The 14,244-nt window shown below is 36.0% G+C and overlaps 1 protein-coding gene across 1 annotated transcript in view; it reads left to right on the forward strand.

Annotated features, from left to right (window-relative positions):
* The window catches only part of WDR72 (WD repeat domain 72), a 115,865-nt gene that overhangs the window by 34,783 nt on the left and 66,838 nt on the right, over nucleotides 1-14,244 (forward strand). Inside the window, exon 13 of the mRNA XM_085303706.1 lies at nucleotides 1,766-1,971. Within this exon, the coding sequence (XP_085159832.1) occupies nucleotides 1,766-1,971 (206 nt within the window). The remainder of the gene's footprint in view (nucleotides 1-1,765; nucleotides 1,972-14,244) is intronic.

Here is a 14,244-nt window from a genome sequence, read left to right on the forward strand (position 1 = left end):
CATAAATAAAGAACTGTTATCAAAATAACATAAGCTTCAGGTCATGAACACTCTTTCTAAGAAGAAAGTTGGAGATTTTAATATCCTGCAGTAGGAATAGTTGAAATATATGATGCAGAAAAGCCAAACTCAAAGGTTTGTAATGTCTACTTCATATGCTACTTCATAATTGAAAGATGCAGCAACTTAGTATACATTGTGGTGCTTAGGTTTATGATGTTTGTCAAAAGACTACTACAATGCAGGAAATAATGAATCTGATTTTTTCATTGCCAATAAAGCTGATTGTTTGCTTCAGTTGCTCAGAGTTATATATCCTGCAAATTTCAAATATTTAAGTCCTATTTACATTCTCTAAAGTTTTGTCTCTGGAGTACTGTGAAAAAGCTGAAGGCAGGGGAAAATGAAGCTTTGCCAAGTGTGGGGGGAAAGCTTCTGGCTCTAGTGAGGTCAATACCACATAGAGAAAAATACATGTATCCTTATTTAGAACATACGAATAGAAGGAAAGAAAGATATAGTTGGAAGTGTCCTTTCTAAAGGTGAGGGGAACAGAGCAAATCAATAGGTGGTTCTTTCTATCTGACCATAAACAGCACAGAGATCCTAGAAGAGAAGAGGTTCCTACTGTGCCTTCTACTACTTGCCCTGCTTTGGGACTATCAAACTGAGGGTCTAGCCCAGCCTCCTGCTCCATGAGACAAGTAAGCAGCATCACATTATCTACTTTTCTTGACTAGTTCAACTTCGTAGCTGCTGCTTTATGTGTCAGAGAATAAATTCTTTAGTAAGAAGGAAGAGACAAGATTTAAAGTGGTCATCTGCCAAAAATGGATTCATTTCTCAGCCCTGCAATTTTTCATTATGGCTAGAATAGCAAAAGCTGAAGATAAAGAGCAGGCATGAAGCAAATGTTCCACTTTTACCGTTACAGTAAAAATGAGAAGTGGGAAAAGAAAATAGAGAAAGGAGAAGCAAGAGGGAGGGGAAAATTCTTACTTGGAGAATAGCGCTCCCATCAGTGTATACTCTGGATGTGACACTTAAAGGAAGCGATTTCCCTAGAGGCACACAAATGGTAAAAACAAAGTCCCTTAAACATTGTCTTCATATTCTTGACTATTTATCTGTAAGTAATATTTCTATATGTAATACTTTCATGTGTTTAAAAAGCTTCAAAGGTAAAGATGGTTGTGGAGAATGGAAGGAAAACTTTGATCTGTCCCCTGCTATTTGTAATCCAGAACACTAGAGGACAGCACTAAAATATTACATGAATGTGTTATTGTTCAGTGTTAGTGAGATACATATTTATCATTTTTATATAAATATATATACATACTAGATATGTGTTCGAAGGCTTTGTGAGAAGAAAACAAATGGTGCTCTGATTTGAAAAGAAGGCAAGTGGTGTTTTCCTTTAATTTCTTTTTCTTTTACTGCCTGTTTTGAAAATTGCTTCTGAATTCACACATTTTTACAAAATATCTTAAGTTTCTTGCAATCTGACATACTTGCTGCTGTGATTTCTTTAGAAAAAATTAAGCTTTTATTTTTTAAATGTAGTAATGCTGCAGAGTAGACCCTTATGTTAAGCTATGTTTTTAGGGGGTTAGAGAATGAGGAATTGGTTTGTCTCTAAACTTAGAATCATGATTTGTGTGCTCACATGAAAAATACTATGTTAATACTGTGACATTTACACTGAAATATGTATGAAGTAGTGTAGTTCCTTGAAAAAATCATTCTGCTGTGTTTTCTCTAGGTACACTAGAACGACATGAAACAGGTGAAACAGCAAAAGCAATTCTTACTTCCAGTGAAGATTCAGAATATTTAGTGACAGATACTCCGCTTCCTATATCTCAAGATTCCAAAAGGAATAAAGATACTGCATACAAACCCTCTAGCTCTTACAAGCATGGCATGGTCTCTTGCAATCTTACTCATACAGAGAAAACATCTGATAAGGTAAGAATGAAGAGCAGAGAATTTAGGACCAATGAGTTGTGATCCAAATTCTTCACATTTTCATCTTTATTGATATGTAAACCTGTATAAAAATGCAGCGACTTGATTTTAAATTTGTAAAGCCTTGGTCCTTTCAGCTCAATTTTTGTGGCTTTGACTCTGTTTCCCAAAACAAATGGGGAAGATGGGGGAATTACTTAAGGCTATCAGCAGGTTATCTTAGAAGACTTTTCTCAGGGCCTTGGCACCTGCATTTAAATTCTATTTCCTTATGCTGCTAGCCTGTGACTGCCATTAGATTTTGCATCTATCAACAAGTGCCTTCAGAAAAATTAAACTCATCAGTTGAGATGGAAAAGCCTTTAGAAAAGACACCTTACGGCTCTAAGCCATTGGCCTTTCCCCTATTGTCGTTCTGCAAAAGTGCAGGTTTCTGTTGTAATTCAGTGCTAGTTTTTGTTGGATGTTTGTTTTCTCTGGACATYGCTGCAGAACTGTGTGAGAGTCTGTCTTCATTTATATTGGTGTGGTGAAATTCAGCAATTCAATGGTTAAAAGGGGGATGGTGTTGTTTCTTTATAAGATGCTGTGTCACAAACAGGTATCATGCTCTTTGGGAGAGATTTGGAATCAGACAGTGCTAGGTTTGTTTTTCACAGAAGTAATCAAGGCAAATAATAGCAACTAATAGAAAAGATGTGATTTTTCTGGGAGGAAGGGGAGGTTGAAGTAAACTTCCTAGTGAAACTGGTGTTAATATCCTATTAAAGCTGAAAAAGCAAGTGCAGAGGTACCAGATAATGAAAAGGTTGAAAATGCAGTAGCCATTTTATTTGTTTGTACCTTAAAAATACACACACACACACACATCTATTAATTATTTGTTAACATGTAGAAAGCATTCATTACGTGTAAAAGCAATTATTAAAACTATCACAATTTTAACAGAATCTCAAATTCAATAAGGTATGTATTACCTTATTTAGGCTGCAAGATAATCATAGAATGGTAGAATCAGTAAGAGGAAGAGACCTCTGGAGATCATCTAGTCCAACCCCCCTGCTCAGCAGGGTCACCCAGAGCGTGTTAGACGGTTGCATYCAGGCAGGCCTTGACTATCTCCAGAGAAGGAGACTCCACAACCTCTCTGGGCAACCTGTGCCAGGGCTCCGTCACTCTCACAGTGAAGAAATTCCKCCTCACGTTCAGGCGGAACTTCCTGTGCTTCAGTTTCTGCCCATTGCCCCTTGTCCTGTCACACGGGACAACTGAAAAGAGCTTGTCCCTGTCCCCTTGACACCCTCCCTTCAGGTACTTGYAGACATTGATCAGATCCCCCCTCAGCCTTCTCTTCCCCAGGCTGAAGAGGCCCAGCTCTCGCAGCCKKTSCTCATAGGGCAGATGCTYCAGCCCTCWGATCATCTTYGTAGCCCTACGCTGGAYTCTCTCCAGCAGCTCCATATGTCTCTCTTGTACTGGGGAGCCCAGAACTGGACACAGCGCTCGAGATGAGGCCTCCCCAGGGCTGAGTAGAGGGGCAGGATCACCTTCCTTGAYGTGCTGGCAAGAGTCTTCCTAATGCAATGATACATGCCTTTTTCTAATACCTGATTTGCCTATCAAGACCTAGTGTATTCATTGAGTTCTTCATAATAAAATATCTTAAGAATGGGACTTCATTGTTTGTTCATGTCTATCACTTTTATTAATGAATTTGGGGAATTCTGTTCTTTGCGATATAACAGCAGAAGTCACATCCACTAATCCTCAACACTGTAGATTGTAAATACCTTCTTGCAAGTATGAGATGATAAAAAGAAAAAGCCTCCTTTAAATCACAAGTGCATGAAAAACAGCCTTTGAATGCTCCCTAGCCTTTTAACTTTTTGACTTTATTAATTGTAGTGCCTGAAAAACTATTTTTCCAAAATGCAGTCTGATATAAAGCACAGCTTAATCCAAATCCTAATTCTGACTCTTCTAGTCTTTTTTCTTTACTGTACTTGCAAATTTAAATATACCTTTGAGTTCAAACTGATGATTTTTTAGCTCTTTGTTTGTCTTCGACCTTTGACTAACCTTAGTCTGATTTCTAAAGTTTTTTGATGCCATTTGCTGAAAAGTCTTATTAGAGCATAATCCTGCTGAGCGTCTTGTGGGGCAGATGGTGCATGAGTTAGTCATTGACACAGAATCTGATTGCACTGTTACTTTACTAAAAGGAATAGTTTCTTGTATTTTAGAAGAGGAACAACAAAAAAGTTAATCATTTTCTTTGGAACATAGTTTTAGTAATTGAAATTTTTATGAATTTGCCAAAGTAATTGGAAAGAATTTGCTACCCATGGAATACGAGGAACTAGCTTTTGGTTGTTTATGAAATGGGAAATTTAATATGCTTTGTGGATTACTATAATTTTAATTTGAAAACAATGTCACAGTAGCGTGGCAGTGGAGTCTTAATAGCATTTATAGCATACTACTTGATCAAACATACCTCAACTGTTCTGATTTTGCAATAAGATACCTATTTCCATGTTTAAACTTTGTTTGTGAATTATCTTGTCTAGATAAAGATATTTTTTATTGAAAGAAAATTGATAGTCATAGGGAGGTCTAATAGTTACTACTGAAAGAGCTTTTCTTTCACCTTCTCTTTTCACTCTTTCTTTTATCATTGTTGTAGTCACATTAATTTTGTCTAATACTCTAATAAATATTTCATATGTCTCCATATGAAGATCTGCAGCTGGAAAGCCACTTTAAAATAAAGTAAAATAAAAAAACTTCGTCCTTTACAGGCTGGCACTTTTTCCCACTTTCATCTCTGTTAGAGCATGCTTTGTAGATTGGGATGTGAGAGGCCAGGGCTATACATATAATGTGTAGGTAACCTAGCAAAACTGTGACGATGGAGGGCCCCCTTATAATGCTATTCCAAGAAGCCAATGTGTGCTRCACCAAGGGAGTGTAGAGCTCTAGGGCTTTTTATAGCTGACACTATAAGAGACTTGTAACGAACTCCATCATTTTTCTTAGTTCTTATTCAGAATACATTTTAACTTTTTGAAAAGTACTATATTGACTCTTTCTGGTTGTTGTATTAAAATGTTTTTAGRTAGTCTCCTGAAATCCGATTGCATGAAATTATTGGTAATTCTATGGATATCAGGAGATTCAGCACTTCATGCTATTTTTCTGTGAACAATGACCTCACTGATGAAACTAACACAGAACTTTTAGATTAACTAAAGACTTTGTGTATACATACATAATTTCATTATCAATTTGTTTCTTTGAAAAATTGTATATTAGACATTGAACATCGCTATATTGTTTAAAACATTTCTATTTTACTAAAAAATAACCAGCACATGTTTGACTGACTTTTTCTAAAGCACTGGATATCAATTTTTTCCCTTTTCTTCATTTAACTCCTGACTTAACATTTTAGCATAGAATGTTTAAGATTTCAATTTTAAAAGGTTTATGTAATAGAAAGTTAAGAGTAGGTGTTCTGTCCTGTGGGTTTTACACTTGTAAGTAATCCTTATTGCGTACAATGATACAGTCTCCGTGAAGACTGCAAACAAGGTTCAGCTCTACATTTTTAATGTTACTTTATTTTGTTATTATCACTATATTTAAGACAAAATGTCTGAAAGGTTATAGTACCTTTATCCTTAGAAAAAAGGAGAAAAATATCCTGGCATAACAGTCCAGCATCAAAGGCTTTCTTTCAAAACATTTGTCATCATGTAAATCACCAGATACAAAAGCAGAATGCTTCGATTTCATGGTGTTTTGGCCATTTTAATTCTTTTATTGTGCTGCACGTGCCAGTGGGAGTACCAATAACGGTTGAGTGTGACAAATGCAGTTAACACAAGATCCATATTAATGTTGTCAAATTCCCTTGATATATTTAAGCAGATTTTAATTATTTTCAAGCCAAAAGAGCTGAAATATATAGCTTAATAGTGCTTCAGGAAAGCTTTACTTAGTATGTGAATGTAAAACCTCTCATAAAAATGAAACTTTTATATTGGCCTTAGTCATTGACATAGGGTATTCATCAAGTCAGCAATTTGTGTGGCAAAGTGCCATTTGAATAGTGTATTGTTAGAATACTTATGGTCCACTTGACAAGGGCTCTTGCTGTAAATAGTGCAATTTGACTCCAGCTGTTAAAGAGTGGCTTTGACAGCAGCCAAATAGAATGGAGATGCTTTACTGCACCGCAGAAAAATCAATATTGGGTTCTTGTTCATGGTAACCTGTTTTTTCTTTTTTTGCAGATTTATACGAGACTATCTAGAGTTTATGTATGAAATTTAAATACTATTTTAAAAGTTGCTGTGTTTCTTTTTTCAGATTAATACAGGTGATAAATGATGCACGAGTTTTAGTAAACAATGAGAGAGTACTTTGTGAATATAAGCACTAGCAATGCAGTGTTATTTCAACTCTCTAGCTTATGGATAAGTATTAGGATATGGAAGTATAAGTTACGTGACTAATGACAAGAAATGATCTTTCCTTCTTACCAGTATTTTTTTTTTCCTTTTTTTATTGCTCCTGTCATATCCCTGTCAATTTTCTAAGCAGGTTTTTTTTAAAGCAGATTTCTTTATTGTTCTCCCTGTAACAACCCCCATAGATGTTGACAGTCTGTAGTGCCATTGTAGATTTTCCTGAAGCATAGTCTTGCTGGGGCTGAACAGTTTTCTAGCAGTATYCACTGACACAGGGTTGCTATGATACCTGGCCAGTAGCAATAGGTATTGAATCACTGGTCTTAATTACAATAGACTACACACTAGATTGTGCTTATGGTGTTTTTTTTTTTTTGAACTAGCACTCGTTATACTTCTAAGTCATAGTTATTTTGAAAATTGGGGCTGTGTAAAAGACTACTTTAAAGAAAAAATGCTTCAGCAGTTCATATGAAGATTTCATTGATCCACGTAAGCTGGATATTTCTGGGAATTGTTTTCCTGATGCTCTAGTAGCCTCTTACCTTAGGAAGTTTACCAGTATTTTAGTTTAAGTGCTTGGATGAGAATGTGTTTATCATGCACTGGTATTTTGTGATTTAAATATTGTGATTAAACAGTCATTACTGTTTTTCATATCAGTGTGGATAAGACAAGACAAAGATGAGAGGGAAACATATATTTGCATATGAACAATTACAGGAATCTTAGATATGTTTATTGCTTAATATTTCACTTTCCAACTTCAGAATATTGATCGTTGAATATTTAATAGCGCATTAACATGATATAAAAAGTAGTGTCAAAATACCTAAATAGGAGTTCACAGAAGATCTGTAAGAGGTCATCTTGGTTTAAGCAGTCRTTACAAATAATTATGACTAGAGTAGTTGAGTATCTGTTACTCTAACACCTGTTAAATACCTTTAAACATTTTAAATTGACATAACCAGTGTTATTTGTTCTAAACCACTTCTTATTCACTTATGTAATAACATATTCTGCTCTAAACAAAACCTGTATAGGCAGGAGGCTTCTGAAATTGAGCTACTTGTTTGATGGAAAGCCTGTTTTTTTTTTTTTTAATAAGTGCATATCTGCTTGTTTCTTGCTTTAAGCAATAAAATGTAAATAAAATTAGTATCAACTTTGTTAGGTTGCTGCACAAAATAAGCAAAACACAAATGCATACTGTAGGAGAACAGAAGTTACTTGCTTCAGTAAGGTAAAGGATGTAAGTTAAAAATTAAATTTTGAATGGAAGTCTGGAGAAAAATATTACTAGTTAAATCTCAGTGATGAAAAACGAATAGCATAGTAAAAATGAGCTAAAAGTACAAATAACAAATAATGCTTATCAGTAATACATCAGGAGCAGTACCATATACTATGTTGGGTTAGCCATAAATTCCTTTCATTTCTTTCATTTTGTGATATTTAAAGAATTACTATGAGGAATTCCAGATTTTATCATTTGTAAGAAGCAGAAATTTAAGACCAAAGCAAAACAAAAGTAGAATGTTTCTTCCACACGTTGATAATCTTTATTGTAGTGTTTCCAGGGTATTTCTTTGCTTTTACTGGGATTGGTGCTCAGAAGCTGTATTCACTAAGGTAATAAAGTGTAACAGGAAAATGAGCAAAGAGAGAAAGACCTCCATATGTATCTCCCTTGACTCAAAATTAAAAAGCAGCTCAATAGAATGTTTTCTGTGAAATTTAAGTTGTGTATTATCAAGGAACCAACATGGTAACGTAACTGCAATGAAGTAGTTGCCCTTTGAGATTAATTTGATGCTGGTTAAAAGGCCTCATCCTGAGAGATACTGATAGCATGGACTACGTATCAACTTTGAAAGTTACTGTAGCTTTCTGAATCAGTCCCTCAAGCCAAGAATTTCTGACTTCAGTGCTTTCTGTTGTTTACACCAATGCAGCAAGTGAAAGGAAGCGATGTGATCCTTTAGCACAATTTACTTGTGCAGATGTAAACAGTAACACAGGCTGCAAGGCATCTAAATAAGCCTATCTGTTTGTTACAACACTTTAGACAATTTTTATGTATATTTCTGCAATTTTTTTCTGTGACATTATTTTGAAGGTGGCTTAAAATATTCAGTTTTCCTTGTCTACACAGCTAATCGGATCCTGTGCTAAAGCTAAGGAACTGCTTCAGGAGCCTTCTACTAGAAATAAATCTAAAGTCATTATTGAACTATTATTGAACTATTTTACATTGAGGAACTGTTTACTGAAACTAACAACTCTTACTAACTTCTTCATCTTCCCACATACCTCAGCAGTCATGCAGTTCCCTCCTCTTTCTGTGACTTTTTAAAACATATTTCTTGTCTGATACTTGGTTATTCCTTGTATTGAGAATGTCTTCAAATCTTGTGCCATTAAGTTCCTCTGACACCTATATCTTTTTATACCAAGGACTGGCACAAGACTGAATATTGGGGAACTCTGCTGATAACTTTCTACAGCCAATTTCTGCTGAAACACAGATACTTTTCTTTCTTTTAGAGTTTTTCTTACACAGTTTACACTTATTTTTCTTCTATTTCAGAATTTTCTGGGCAAGTAGTATTTTAATATTAAAGAATTTATTTATTTTGGGAGTGATTTACACTGAGAAGGAATCCCACATTGTTGTTGATTTTTAAGAGAAAGCCACTTCTAATAGGTTTGATTTGGTCTAGTAGTTTTTATATTTTTATGTAGCATAAAATCCTTGTAATTCAGTGTGAGAAATGTACTACTAGAGCAGCCCAGGACAAATACATGGTTTCAGTTGGAGTTAACCAGCCATGTTTTGGTAACTTAACTTTTATATCCACCAAACCTCTATAGCACAAAACAATATTTCTGTGCTTTTAACCTCCTTTAATGGTCATATTGGCAATATCTCTTAGTAGTGCAGCATTAGTCTCACAGATAATTGAATGTTCATTCATCCTGTAAGCAACTGAGTATAAAGTTCCCATATCCACRAGGCAGTTTTGTACCATGTGGATGGCTGTGGTAGTGTTTGTGTAGCTGATGACTTGGAAAACGCATGTGAGAGATTCCAGCATTTCTTCATAAGTGCTGAGCCAGGCTGGAAACTTTTCCTAAGTAATTGAAAATTTACCTATATGTTTTGGCTGTCACTGACCTGTGGGTACTATATATCCTAGAGATGTTTCTCTTTTGGTTAGAGAATTTACTTCAGCATTCCAGATAAGTTAGTGTATGAAGAAGTAGAAATAGTATTCAAATATTAAATATATGTTAGTAAGACTTTAGGTGTTTTTGTATAAAAACACCTGTACACTACTTTTCCCTCCAGAGTTTTCATGGTGCAGAGGCTGTCTGTAATGTAAAAGACAAATAGGTCTTGTTTGAGATGAATGGATCCGCAGTTTATTTTGATACTTGTTTTTTAATAAAATTAGAGAAGAGACTTTGTCACAGACTTTGTATTCAGGTTCACCTTTCAGATAGTGTGCCCAGACAGTAAGTTGAATTCTAGAGCAAAGCAAAAGTTCATGCTGTTACATATTCAAATATTTTTGTGGAAAAAAATGTGGATTTGTTGTCTAATGTTGAAAATTAATCTGAAGAATATTCTTTGATATCGGTAGTGTTATGGTATTCCAGAATCACTTGTTTATGTACACTGACATTTAATCCAATAAAAAATTCAGCATGTTTAATGGAGAGAGAACTAGTGTGAACATCAAAACAAAGGATGAGAAACATCTAGTTTTCATACYAGTCTGCAGTAAGTGTTCTGTGCTAACAGTTTTCCCTAGGCAGTTATCAGTTTCTTGAGCCCAGTAGATTCATCTGGCCTGCAATCCRCCTGTCCACTGGTCTTTCGTTCTATACAAAAAGGTGGATTTATTGGTTGATCGGTCCATTGTACTACTTGTACTTACTTTCCTCACACAGCTTGAGCTTGAAGGCGCCTCTTTGGCCTAATTACTTTCATTTTGCCACAGAGTTATCAAAAGTGATGCTCTGATTACTGGTCAAAGTGCTGTGAAGAGACTAGTATTCTCCACTGGGATAAGAAAAAGGGAGAAATTAGTGTTGCAAGGGAAGAGATTACCTCCACTTAAGTTGCAGTTAAATTGACAGGCAAACATTGATACAAGGTTAAAAAAAATACTGTAGGCATTTTTGTGTGGGAGGTGGATTCCAGTTCAGACTTGGACATCTTCAGTACAATCAGATTTGTTGTAATGATCAATATAATGAAAGAAATTTAAAGTACGTTCAGTGCACTTTCTTTAAACCAATTCATATGGAAAAATCATCATAAATTAGAATTTTTGTTTGGGACTGCATTGTACAAATTGAGAGGGCTTGATCAGACGTGAACTGGCCTGTGAAAGCAAACTGGGACACCACTATCAACGCAACCATTTGACACTTTTTGTATGCAGGTACTGATGTTTATAAAGGGTAGATGAAGTTATTTGTTTACTTTCTCTGAAAAAAGAAAAACACAAAATAGTGACTTGAGAGAAAACGCTTATTGAACTGAAGAAAAGTTACAGTAAAGGGGGCTGTGGGACAATTACTTGCAGTATGTGGGTGTAGACCACAGACAGCAGCAAGGGGGAGCATTCAAAGTTACTGAACAGTAAGCAGCCCCCTTGCCGCCTAACAGTAGGTGAGGCCCAGGTTATTCCTGCCTTTGCTACCAAAAATTAAGGCTGTCCAAAAATCTTAACCAACACCTGGAGATGCTAGTCTGCTGCAACTGACTTGAGAGAGCACCTGTGGCATGTGCGCCCTGTGAAGTTGCCTCAAGAGATACAAAAAGTTGTCTGGAATTAATCTGAGTCCTTTTTAGTTAATGAAGAAGAATGCCTCTCCAGTGATTGAGAGAGATTTAGACACTATATCTTCTCCTCCTTCCACTCCCCCCCCTCCACACGCACAGACTTAAGGAGATCTTATATCTCTCCTTTGCCTCGTAAGAAAACTCAGTGAAGTACTTGAAGTTAAGCAGTATGAATGGCTTCCACTATGGGAATGCCTTGACTCTGTGAGCCTCATTCTATGTGGAAAGCCAGCATTGCTTTAGAGGGGGTAAGCCTTCAACCTTTTCTTGTTCTTGCCTATGCCAACTTTGGAAGGCTTTAGCTACTTTTAGTGTTAGAAACTGCCCTGCAAATTCGGGKGATCCTGAGGCTCCAAGAGGTAGGCTGGGGCAAATACAGGAGAGTGTATGTGGCGTTTTTCTATAGAGGGCTCTATTGGATGAGAAGGTGTTTCTGGTCTTTATGAGACCATGGCTGATAACTTGCATTCTTTCTCCCTATGCAGAATCCTTAAGAGATGGTGTATATGTTGAAGAGCTATTTCAGTTGTATCCCTACTGTTTGTAACTATTTGCTTATTAAACAAATGCCTTTTTGCCCATATTATGAATTATTTATCATTTCAACTAGAGAAGAAAATAAGCTATGCATTTGCAAATAATGGTGAGTTTATTGTCAGTGAAACTACTGTGGATGGGATGAATGATTGAATTGAGGTGGTATTAGAATGAAGGACTAGAGAAAGTCTTGGGATGGTATCACTATGAAACATCCATCGTCTTCTGCAAAATGATGCAGATAGGACTTTGCATCTTGAATTTATTCTGTTGAATACTGAGTCAGGCTTGGAAAAAAAATGACATCCCATGGATTTATCCAATTTGTTCAGATATTTTCAACCCCAAACTTTAAGCCTATGTAACACTTGTTACTTTTTGAACTTAACCAAGTAGGTCTGCTGGTGTGATTTAGCTCATATGAAAGACCATTCAATGGTGGTTTTGAACAATGAGAGATTGTTTTTCAGTTATAAATGCATAAATATGATGGTATGACCATGACATGTGTATGTCTGATTGTCACCAGTTTTTCAAAGCATCACTCAGGGAATATGACAATTGCTTTTTATGAAATATTTTATGACTTAAATCTTTCTGCAGTAATTTAAAGAGCAAAGGCTCCCTCCCCCTGCCCTGTGACATCTTCAAAAAGAATTAAACCTTAAGATCAGAGAAACTGGAAATGAAGGTCAGAGCCTTCTCCAAATACTTTATGATAGCTTACTGGTTTAGTATTCCTCCACTGAATGATTTGTTTGACCATGTGAAGTATGCTACACTACTATCTGTGAGCATCATGATGAAAGGCTGGATTTTCTTGCTCTTTTTTTTTTTTTTTTTTTTTTAACCAGTTAAGATAATTAACTTAGATTTTCTAAAATTCAGAAGTAAGTTTGTGATAACTGGCTGTGTAAATTGTATCAAGGTTTTTTGTTAAGTTTCTACAAAAAACTACAATTTACCAGTAGGTGAAGAGGTGCTGTATTCATAGGATAGATTTAAGATGTGCTATTTGAAATCAGAGATTTTTCTGGAACTTGCCAGCAATATTTTATACTCATAAACCAGTTTGAAGCCCAAAACACAATTTCATTTATCTTTATATTCTAAGCTTTATAGAGTCTACAAAAGTGTCCATCTGTTCAGCTGAGATTGCTTCAAATAGTGAGTGGTCAGAGAGACTTAGCTGATACAGGTCAAAGGAGCCTCTTGACCCTGTGATACTTGCCGAAGCAATTGGAGCATAGGGACTGATATGCAGTTAGATATGGCTTGCTAACGCGATCTCCACTTTAATTGGTAATGATAGCAGGAATACACAGTAAAGTCATTGCTGAAAGAAAACAAAAAGTATCCAATATAGTAATTTATTACCAGTCAGTGGGTTTCACGCACGGGGTTGTTTTACCCCTGCAGTGGTCAGAGAAAGCAAAAAGGTACTCTAACACTTAACTGAAAATGGATGCCCTGCTGCTATCAGAGATGCATGGTGGTCAAATGATTGCCTGTGCCATTAGCTTGGTAATGTTTTCTCTATTGTAAACTCAGCTCCCCATGTTCTTCCTGTGCATCAGCTGCAGATTGAAGGCTTTCTCGTTTGTCTTCTATTTGTGCTGCCAATCATCAAGCTGCTGTCCACCAAGCACATTTCAAGGAGGCAATCTGTTTTTTTTTTTTTTAAACTACTATTGACTACTATCTCCAGGAACCCAGGGCTCAGAGGATTTAGAAATAAATTTAATGCTTTAATTTCTACTGTGCTGTCCATTCTGTGCATTGTTTATGTATTTGTTTTGTGAGACAATTTCATGAGACAGTTAAAAATTTTCATATTTTACAAAATATTTTTTGCAAGATATGTCCTGCAAACATGTCCCCTAACATAATTGTTTTTCGTGTTATGTATAATATATGTAATGTATTTKTTAGAGGGGCTAAAAAGTAAAAGGTCTGTGCAGATAGTCATTTACAGAGCTATTCCATATATTTGTTCCAGATCAAAAAATATTTATCGCTTCCCGCCAGTTAAGGACAAAGCATCATGTAGAATGGAAACAAGCTGTATTTAGAAATATAAGTTCATCCTTAAGACCCCTAGATAAGGTAGCCATGTAGCTGTTCCAGTTAAAGTGATTCTTCCAGCTCCATGAAGTAAATGTGAGAGATGGGATGGGGTAGTTGATGTGCTTTTACAAGGAGCCATGTGTGACAYGTTTGTTTTTACGAGCTTAGAGCTGGAGAAATGATGGGACCAGATTCAGAGAGAAGCTAGGAGCTCTGAATGTCCACTGACATCGCAGTGACTGGCATGATTGAGACTTAGAAAATTGCTAGTCCTTAATAAATTTTAGGTGGCAAATCCTACCTTTCCCACCCCCTTCACTCATGTCTATGACT

The sequence above is a fragment of the Rhea americana genome, unplaced genomic scaffold (assembly GCF_003343005.1).
Source record: "Rhea americana isolate MKP2758 unplaced genomic scaffold, rheAme1 scaffold_2, whole genome shotgun sequence".
Taxonomy (NCBI): domain Eukaryota; kingdom Metazoa; phylum Chordata; class Aves; order Rheiformes; family Rheidae; genus Rhea; species Rhea americana.